The sequence below is a fragment of the Eretmochelys imbricata genome, chromosome 24, assembly GCF_965152235.1.
Source record: "Eretmochelys imbricata isolate rEreImb1 chromosome 24, rEreImb1.hap1, whole genome shotgun sequence".
In the NCBI taxonomy this organism is placed as follows: Eukaryota; Metazoa; Chordata; order Testudines; family Cheloniidae; genus Eretmochelys; species Eretmochelys imbricata.
In genome coordinates, this window is record NC_135595.1 from 17,557,439 (window position 1) to 17,567,595 (window position 10,157).

The following is a 10,157-nucleotide window of genomic DNA, read 5'->3' on the forward strand; positions in this document are numbered from 1 at the left end:
CTTGCTGCTTTCCTCAGTGCATCAGAGCCAGCCTGAGCCCCTTCTCCAGTGTGCAAGGGGGCGGGGAGCATCTCTCTGTCCCACCCAGCCCCAGGGGGCTGGTTACAGGCAGGCAGGTAGCCTGAGCCTAGCCGCTCCTCCCTGCTGCCAGCCAGGTCATCTGCCTTTTCACTGACCATTTCCCTCTCCGCCGATTGGTTCCCTGGATTCAAATTCAAACCCTTGGCAGTTACCGGAGCATGGCCTGGATCCTGCCCCAAAGAGACACAGTCACCCCACAACAGGGTCTCGCAGCTGGTGTCCTGGAGACCCCAACGACCAGCCAGCCCCACCCCTCCCGGGTCTGCACAGGGATCTGGGCCATAGGCAGGGCGAGGGGCTTCGTCCCTGGGACCCTCACCCAGCTCACACAGCCCCTCAGCCTCTGAAGCTGCACCACCCAGGGCCTGACAACAGTTGTCTCTGTCCCAGGATCTCGCCACCCCAGGAATGTCTCCCCATTGACCATCCCCTTCCGCTCCCACTGGGGGTCCGAGGGGCCTGGCCCCAGGAAACTCCACACAGACAGATAGGTTGGGGTCAGGAGTGGGAGCCTGTCCACCTCCCCACCCATCTGGCTGACGGAGTCTATGGCCTTGGGACCCAGCAAGGGAGCTAGACGCCGGGGCTCTTCCGCAGGGTCCCCCTGGTTCAAATCACCAGCCTGCTCAAAGGCAGTGAGGTGGCATCCACATCCCCCCGCCCCTCCTTAACAGGGGCAGCAATTTAGTTTCGAGGTTCCCTGCGGAACTGGCCCCCCGGGGTCTATCCCCACTCACCCTGGGAGGTCCCCTAGGCCTCTCCGCTCCCCCACCGCCAGTTCATGCTGCTGCTGCAGCTCTTTCTCGGGCTCTCGCTGGCTCTCACAGTCCTCTTGCTCTCTTGGACTCAGCTTCAATCCCGTCCGTCTCCGATCCCCCAATGGGGAACCCGATCGTGAAGACCCCCGTCTGGTCGGGGACAGGAGTCTTGGGGGTGCCTGGCTCCCACTCCAGCTGCTCCCAGATCCTGCTGTAGCCCCATTTGTGGTCAGGAATCTGTTCCTTAGAGCCGTCATCCTCCTCCAGCTGCACGATGAACTGTGCCTTGGTGAACTTTCCAATGCTCAACCCTCTCTTTCTGCACAGGGTTACAATGTCCTTCTTCAGGAGACGGTGACAGGCCATCACTCCGCCCTTCCCAAGTTGTTGTGGACTCACAGGCCTGTGTGCTCTCAGCTCCCCACGGTTTCCAGGGAGAACCCCTAGTGTGCCAGCCCTTCTCGAGGTCACCCCCTCTTTGCCAGGGTTGAGCTGCAGACTCCCCCCCCCCGGGACTGCTCGCTGCAATCCCCCAGGGGACCCTGTTACTGCAAAAGTCCTTCTCTCTCCCAGGGCCAAGCCGCAGGCTCCTCCGCCCCGGAGACTGCTCATCGCAGTCCCCAGGGGCACCCCATTACTGCACAGTCCTTCTCACTGGTCACAAACTCCCAGGGGTTAACTGCCCCCCGAAACCGCTCCTCTCTCAGCCTTCAGCACGCCTGGTCCTCATCAATCCCCCTTCGTTTTACTGCTCCCCAGTCACTTACTGCAGGAAGCGCCATCCATGGGGTGCAGTACATCCCACCGCTGACACCAGTTGTCACGGAGTCCCTGGGCGATGCTCTGGAACTGCTCCCTACGAAGCCGGTCAGGACTCTGGGGAAGTCGCTTTTCTGTGAGCAGACTGTCTGCAGGACACACAGTTCACCCAGCTTCCACCTTCCTGGGTCTGATCTCGGAGCATTCAGCCTCCTCTGTCCCTCCGTGCGCTTCCCACAGCGAGTCCACCCAGGCGGGGTCCTGGGGAAGCCAGAGGGTCCTGAACCCCAACTTCGCAGTCAGACGTGACTCTCAGCCAGACAGTAAAACAGAGGTTTATTAAACGACAGGAACATGGTCTAAAACAGAGCTTGCAGGTGCAGAGAACGGGACCTCTCGGCTGGGTCCATTTTGGGGGCCAGTGAGTCAGACAACCACGTCTGCCCTTCACTCCATGTCTCCAGCCAGCCCCAAACTGAAACTCGCTCCAGCCCCCCCTCCTCTGGACTTTGTTCCTTTCCTGGGCCAGGAGGGCACCTGATTCCTTTGTTCTCCAACCCTTCAGCTCTCACCTTGCAGGGGGGAAGGGCCCAGGCCATCAGTTGCCAGGAAACAGGGTGTCGGCCATTCTCTGTGTCCAGACCCCTGCACACCTGCCCTCTAGGGCTCTGCAAGGATCATACACCCTTACCCCACCCCCTAGATACTTAAGAACTGCATAGGGGAAACTGAGGCACCCCCACAATATTCGGAGGAAACATTAAGAACAGTCCCACTTCGTCACAGCCCCACCTGGAGGTGGGTGCATCTCAGCGCCAGCCGGGATCCTTATATAAACAGCCCCCATTCCCTACCCCAGAGGCGGTCACATCTCAGCGCTGGGCAAGGGCTCTTTGTGCATTGTATTGAGCTCAGTATTTGACACGTGTGTGTTTCCTGGGTCTTGGGAATTACCAGATTCAGATACAGGAAAAAAATGAAATTCTCTGGGAAACCTTGTACCCACCAGGTCGAGATAGAAACCTGACATGGCTGATAACGCTGGGATCATGGTGACTGCGTCTGTCGGTATGGAAGGGCAAGGGTTAATCATCTATCTATCTATCTATCTATCTAATAATTCAAATGTCTGTTTTTTTCTGTGTCCTGAAGATATTTTAAAGCCGAGGAGGTGTGTGGGGGCGGGCGGGGGGGGGAGGCAGGAGAGATTGAAACATTTGGGATATTTTTGTGAAAAATTCCTAGCTAGTGAATGTTTCCCAGGGATCATTAGTTTTAAGTGGCCCAGATCCCTGTGAAACCTTTCCAAAAACCAAAAAATCCCGTGATTAGTTTTTGGGGCAGGGAACCTTTGCGCAAAACTTTTATTTTGAAAAGCACCTGTGACGAAGTGGGGGATTTTTTTAGAGTTTTGCATGAATACTGTGTCTGCCTCAGTTTCCCTGTGTGCTGTGTGCGGAACGAGGTGGTGGGAGAGGGGGATAGTGGTTGCAGAGGGCCAGGTGTGATGTCACCTGGCAGCCGGGACCCTGGACAATGGCCGGGATATTATGGACATTAGCAACCAGTGGCCCAGAGGCCGAGCCCATCTTGGGAGCCAGACGGTTCTGGCAAGTGGGAGGACAATGGAGGGAAGAGAGGGGGCCCAGGTGACCTGTTCTATGTCTGCTTCTACCCCTGGGCTCAGCTGAGGTCTCGTTCTCCTTTTCCTCAATCCTGTGAGATTCCAATTCCTTGTCGGCGCTTCGGTGGCTGAGGAACGGCCCGATCTAGACACCGGACTCGGGCACCATGGATTCCCGGGCCCCCGGCCTGTCCTTTCTTCTCCCTCCACGACAGCAGCAGGGTGTCCTGGGAGAGAGATTCTGGGATATGTATGTGGCTGGCAGTGTGGATAGATAGATAGATAGATAGGTAGAGGGGTGAATGGGGATAGATAGATAGATAGATAGATAGATAGATAGATAGAAAGAGGGGTGAATGGGGATAGATAGATAGATAGATAGAAAGAGGGGTGAATGGGGATAGATAGATAGATAGATAGATAGAAAGAGGGGTGAATGGGGATGAATAGACACAGAAGTTGGTGGGTTGGTACATAGTTGGGTAGGTGGATAGATAGACGGTAGGTAGGTGGGTAGATGGGTGGGTGGGTAGGTTGGTGGGTGGGTCAGTGGCTGAGTTACCGTCCGTAATAGAGCAGGGTGAGGTAATAGGCCAGGAAGAATCCAGTCGCCATGAAGACGAGTTTGCAGCTGATTTCAATAAATGCCCGAGTGAGGCCACCTGTGGGAGCTGGAACAAGCCGAGAGTCTGGGATAGATGCCTGCAACCCCTGCCCCAAGCCAGCCAGGCCCAGCCCTGGGACCAGGTCGGAGCCAGCACCCCCTAGAGGGGAAATTCCCCAGCCCCTGAGCCAGCCAACCCCGCCCTGGGGTCAGATAGGAGCTGGCATCTCCTTGATGGGAAAGGTCCCGTGGCCCAATCCCCGCCCCACACCAAGCCAGCCAATCCCCCGCCGGGGTCAGATCAGAGCCAGCGCCCCATAGAGGGGAAGGGCTCCCACCTGTTTCTAGTGGGCTCAGCAGGACAGTGTAGATCCCATGGGGGTTGGAGCCGAGGCAGAAGAGAAACTTAGTGGCAGGGAGTCCCATGGGTTAACACTTCTAACACCCAGGAGAAGGGAGTCCCATAGATTAAACTGTTAATATCCAGTGGGAGGGAGTCCCACAGGTTCTTCTGCCCTTGTTTGTCAATTTTGGCTTGCCCCAAGGTGCTGATCCGGCCCCATCCTTGGCCAGCTGCGCTTCACACCAACCCACCCGTTTCTCCACCCTGCTCCGCTGCCCAGCACCCCCCACTGACCACCTGCCCCCCTGCAGCCCCGCGCCCCCCATGGATCCCCCGCCCACCCCCTGCACCACAGGCCCCCTACTGACCACCCCCACCCCCTGCAGCCCAGCACCCCCCACTGAGGCCCCTCTGTCTCGCCCAGCACCCCCAAATGCCTTACACTGCACGTGCACACACAGGGCCCGGCTGGCCGACCCAAAGGGATTCTTCGCCCAGCACCGATACTCCCCAGCGTCCCCTCTGCTGAGATTCGGCAGCTCCAGGCGCCCGGCCCCTCCCTGGCCGGGGCTCAGGGACTCGTTCCCCTTGGCCCAGCTCAGGGTGGCCACGGTTCTGCTCCCAGCCTCACAGCCCAGGCTCAGGGAGTCGCCCTCCTGGGTCTCCAGAGACACGACGTCGCCCTCAGCTCCCCAGGCACCTGGCACTGGAAGAGACGAGCAGGCGGGTTTGGTCCTACCAGAGATTCCCCACTGTGACGAAGTGGGACTGTTCTTAATGTTTCCTCTGAATATTGTGGGGGTGCCTCAGTTTCCCCTATGTAGTTCCTAAGTATCTAGGTGGAGGGATAAGGGTGTATGATCCTTGCAGAGCCCTAGAGGGCAGGTGTGTGCAGGGGTCTGGACACAGAGAATGGCCGACACCCTGTTTCCTGGCCCCTGATGGCCTGGGCCCTTCTCCCCTGTGAGGTGAGACTAAAGGGTTGGAGAACAAAGGAATCCGGTGGCCAGGGGAAAGGGACAAAGCCCAGAGGAGGAGGGGCTGGAGGGAGTTTCAGTTTGGGGCTGGCTGGGACATGGAGTGAAGGACAGATGTGGTTGTCTGGCTCACTGCCCCCCAAAATGGACCCAGCTGAGGGGTCCTGTTCTCTGCACCTGCAAGCTCTGTGTTAGACCATGTTCCAGCGGACTCGCTGTGGGAAGCACACGGAGGGGCGGAGGATGCTGAATGCTCCGAGGTCAGACCCAGGAAGGTGGAGCCGGGGGAGCTGTGTGTCCTGCAGACAGGCTGCTCCCAGAGAGGAGACTTCCCCAGAGTCCTGCCTGGCTTCATGGGGAGCAGGTCCAGAGCATCGCCCGGGGATGCAATGACACCCACCAAGGAGCCAAGACACAGAGTCAGCACTGGGATGGTGAGGGGGGGGTTATACAGGGACCCCTCACCCGGCGCTGAGACCTGGCCCCTCTGGGGTGGGCGCACAATCTCGGTGCCTTGCCATGGCAGCAGGTCTCCGTCGCAGCGATCAGTCCCTAATCCATCTCCTGCCCACTGCCCAGCGCCCCCTTAACGCCACCCCGGGCTCTAGAGAGAGGGAACCAGGCCTGATCACCCCACCACTGCCCCCCACAGCCCCGCGGTTCCTCGGGCTCTCCCCTCCGGGCACGGAGCAGCCTAGCCCGGCTGAGCTGGTGCCGGGCCCGGACCGCGGGCAGAGCGTGACTCGGAGGCGCTCGCTGATCCCCGGGGCTTGCAGCGTGGCCTCTCACCGGGGCGTCTGTTCCTGGTCAGGGTCCCGGTGATGTTGGGGGGGCCGGGCAAGTCTGTAACACAAACCAGAGAGGGGGGATCGGGGGGCTGGATATCACCGAGGGCGTGGGGGTGCTAGTGATCACTGAGCTTAGACAGGGACCCTCGTGTGACGAAGTGGGACTGTTCTTAATGTTTCCTCTGAATAGTGTGGGGGTGCCTCAGTTTCCCCTACGCAGTTCTTAAGTATCTAGCGGGTGGGGTAAGGGTGTATGATCATTGCAGAGCCCTAGAGGGCAGGTGTGTGCAGGGGTCTGGACACAGACAGTGGCCGACACCCTGTTTCCTGGCACCTGATGTCCTGGGCCCTTCCCCCCTGCAAGGTGAGAGCTAAAGGGTTGGAGAACAAAGGAATCAGGTGCCCTCCTGGCCCAGAAAAGGGACAAAGCCCAGGGGAGGAGGGGGCTGGAGGGAGTTTTCAGTTTGGGGCTGGCTGGGACATGGAGTGAAAGGCAGACGTGGTTGTCTGGCTCACTGCCCCCAAAATGGACCCAGCTGAGAGGTCCTGTTCCCTGCACCTACAAGCTCTGTGTTAGACCATGTTCCTGTCATCTAATAAACCTTCTGTTTTCCTGGCTGGCTGAGAGTCACGTCTGACTGCGGAGTTGGGGGGCAGGACCCTCTGGCTTCCCCAGGACCCCGCCCGGGCGGACTCGCTGTGGGAAGCGCACGGAGGGGCAGAGGATGCTGAATGCTCCGAGGTCAGACCCAGGAAGGTGGAGCCGGGGGAGCTGTGTGTCCTGCAGACAGGCTGCTCCCAGAGAGGAGACTTCCCCAGAGTCCTACCTGGCTTCATGGGGAGCAGGTCCAGAGCATCAACCGGGGACCCCGTGTCACCTCGCTGTGAGCTCAGCTGGGGGACGGGAAGGTCCCTGAAGTGACACAAGCCCCGTGGGCAGGGAAGGGAAGCCACAGACCCGACTGGGCGCGACCGAAGAGGCTCCGGATGTAACCCAGGGGCCGGGTTAGGGCCAGGGGGAGCCAGAACCAAGGGACCAAAACTGGTGGGTCGGAATTCAGCTTAATTGGCGGAGGCACTAACGAGGGGCCGGGCTGCTCCGGCCTGGGGACTGGAGCGAGCGTCACCATCTCGCTGCCACTGTCCGCCGGGCGCCCGGGTGTTCAGCGTCCTGCTCCCCAAACGTGTCCTCCCCAGGGCGGGACGGAGCCGGGGGCCTAAATAACCCCGGTCTCGCTCCCACCAGGGTCGTCAGACACCCCCCTTGTGGGTCCTTTGCCTTCTCCGCTCGGTTCGTCTCTCCCCAGCCCTCTCCTTTGGCCCCTGGCCAGGCCTGGGTATTTTGAAAGCAACACCCGGAGGAGCCGGACGCTGGTGCCCTCTGGCCAGGCCTGGCAGGGTCCGTCCACGCTGCCCTCAAAGCCCCGCGGTGCCAAGGGCCAGAGCCTGGGTCCGTTGGGTCGGGCTCGCGGGGCTCGGGCTGCGGGTCTGTGATTGCAGCGCGGACGTTTCCTCTGAGGCCTGTGTAGACGTTCGGGGTCGGGCTGGGGCCTGGGCTCAGACACGGGGTGGGGCGGGGGGCGAGTTTCCTTCTAAATCTCCCTCCGGCTGATGGGAACAAGGGCTGTCGTCCTTATAGTGAAGCCCGATTTGGTCCTTCACCTCGCAAAGGCGGCTGCTGATTTGCCCTCTGCCCTGGATCTGCAGCGCGGGGGTCACGGGCCAGTTAATGGGGGTTTGCCCTCGGGTAGGGCGGGCCGAGGTCTCTGGGCACGGACCCTGGAGCGTGTTCAGTGCCAGACAGCGACTGGGTCCCGTTAACACTCTGCCCCATAGAGAGCATCCACCGATCCCGACAGAAAGGGGACGGGGTGGAGGAGAGGTGGTGGGACAGCGCGGGGGGATCTCGGGGGGAACTGGGGTGTCTGGTGTGAGGGGGGGAATCCCAGCAAGGGGGGACTGGAATAGTGGGTGGATCCCAGCATAGAAGTATTCTGGGGGCAGGGCAGGTCGCGGGTAGAGAGGATCCCAGAAGAGAAGGGCCTGAGGACGGGGCATGTGGATGGGAGGAGGAAGCCATAGCCAACGTGGCAGGAAGGCGTGAAAATCCCAAGAGAGAAGGGGCTGCATGGTGTGGGGGGGAAGGGGTCTGGAGTAGAATTGGCTGAGGGTGCATGGTGGGGGTGGGGATCCCAGCACAGGGCTGAGTTAGGGGAGGGGCTGGAGGGCAGGGCTGGGGAGCCCAGGGGGGTGGGGATCCCAGCAGTGGGGGCTGGGGCCCGGCATGGAGGGGCTGGAGGGGTCACTCACAGCCGACGTGTAGCCGGACGGTTCTGCGGGTGGAAGGTCCCCATCGTGGGCGGTAGGTGACTGTGCAGACGAGCTCTTTGCCGTGGTCCCCCGGGGCGGGTGTGAAGCGCAGCGTGGAGCTGCGGGCCCAGGTGCCGTTCGCCAGCGGGGCTGAGTCGTCCCGGGCTGTGTCGCTGAACGGCCCCGTCCAGGTGACTCGGGGAGGGGGCCCGGAGCAGCGCCCGGGGGCCGTGCAGGTCACAGTCACCGGCTCCCCGGCCAGCAGTGTCCCTGGCAGCCCCCGCGCTGGCGAGATCTGGATCTCCGGCTCCTCCGTCAGCCCTGAGACACGGGGAGAGGGGAGAGAATCACTGGGGGACACGAGGCCTTTCCCCTCTGGGGGCGCCGGCCCCGATCCGGCCCCAGGCCAGGGACTGGCTCAGGGGGGCTGATGAGCGGTGACTGCGGCTGCTCTTACCTGGCACGGAGATCGCGAGCGTGGGGTGAGCGCGATACAGATTGGGGCGGTAATTGTATTTAAAGTTTCCTTTCTCAACCCTAAGGAAATATCTCCCTGCATCCGTCCGTCGGGCGTCGCTGATTTGAAGGGAGCAGTCGCCACGTGCCAGATCCCCCGCCAGCCGGAACCGGCCCTGGGTCTCCTGCGACACCCACTGGCTGGGGTCAGTGCTGGCCACGGGTGGATCCTGGCCCGTAGTTGCGGGCTCCTTGTACCAGTGTCCGTAGAGCCGGTCCCGGGGATTGTCGGTGTCGAACGAGGCTGGGTACGCGAAGGTGCAGGGGACGAGAACGCAGAGACCCGTCTGCACCGACACCGACTGCGGCAGCCCCAGGGAATAACCAGACTCCAGGGACAGGGACCCTGCAGGGGACGGAGAGGGATCGAAGTGGGAGCCACAGAGAGCAGAGACCAACCCTGAGCTCCCCCGACACCTCTGCCGGTGCCCTCACTCCCGACCTGCAGCCCCCTGCGAGCCCAGCCCTGGGTCCTCAACCAAACCTCACTCCATTTAGTTTCCATCCCTCCCAACGTCGAGCCCCCTGCCCGCTCCCTGTCGCTCGGTGCCCCCTAGCACCGCACGAGGGCATCGGGCTCCCCTCCCCCTCTGGCCAGTCTCCCTTCCGTGGCCTGGGACAGACCTGGCCCTGCGTAGCGCGGGTTCTGCCCTTCCCCCTGCACTGGGGCTGCAGGGCTGCTTACTTACCCCTCCAGAGCAGGGCGAGGATCAGGACCCTCAGCGTGGCCGCAGGGGGGGCAGGACCCCCTTCTCTCCGGGGGGGGGCCCTGAGCTGGGAGCTCCCGTTCCCTGGTGTCCTGCTGTGGAAGCAGGGCTCTGCCCATGGCTGGGGCGTCCAGCTGGGACAGACCTAGAGACAGACGGGGAGGGTAGGGTGTGTGAGAGCAGAAGCTGTTTACAGGGGGAAAGATCTGCCTTGGGGACCATCAGTGCTGCTGGGCTCTGCAGGGGGCTGATCTGGGGCTGCTGACAGCACAGTGACCCCTCCAAATCCCCAAATCAGGAGACGGTCCCGAGAGATCGTGGGCTAAAAAAATCCTTCAATTAGCGAAAAAGCTGAGATTTTCTCCAGGAATCACGAGATCAGTCAGAAAATCCCGAGCTGGTGAGAGAAGATGGTGGGAAGGCAGCGCTGCTCAGAGCCTGCTCTGCTTCCATCTTCCCACAAACACCAACACACGAGCGGGCGGCCAGCGAAGTTACCACGGATGACAAAGGGGAAGGGCGTCAGATCGGGAGAAGGAAAGAACCCGTCAGAGATGTTCTGACCAATTTGAATGAATTCAAATCAGTGGGGCAGGGCGCTTTTCAACCTAGAATGCTGAAGGAAATAATTGAAGAAAACTTGGAGCCACTGGCAATAATATTTGCAAACTTATGGATGCTAGGAGAGGT

The 10,157-nt window shown here is 60.9% G+C and overlaps 1 protein-coding gene across 1 annotated transcript; it reads right to left on the reverse strand.

Annotated features, from left to right (window-relative positions):
* Positions 1-4,294: 4,294 nt before the first annotated feature.
* Positions 4,295-9,265, reverse strand: LOC144279979 (sialic acid-binding Ig-like lectin 13). The gene is made up of 5 exons (XM_077841682.1): positions 9,250-9,265; positions 8,702-9,106; positions 8,245-8,565; positions 4,612-4,875; positions 4,295-4,299 (listed from the first exon to the last, which is right to left on the reverse strand). The coding sequence occupies exons 1-5, from the start codon at positions 9,263-9,265 to the stop codon at positions 4,295-4,297; spliced, it is 1,011 nt and encodes a 336-aa protein (XP_077697808.1).
* Between the last annotated feature and the right edge of the window lie 892 nt (positions 9,266-10,157).

Coding starts and splice junctions, on each gene's coding strand:
- LOC144279979 (XM_077841682.1), bottom strand. Junction 8,566..8,701: donor GCTCGCGATCTCCGTGCCAG/GTAAGAGCAGCC, acceptor CCCGTGTCTCAG/GGCTGACGGAGGAGCCGGAG. Junction 4,876..8,244: donor CGTCCGGCTACACGTCGGCT/GTGAGTGACCCC, acceptor CGTCTCTTCCAG/TGCCAGGTGCCTGGGGAGCT.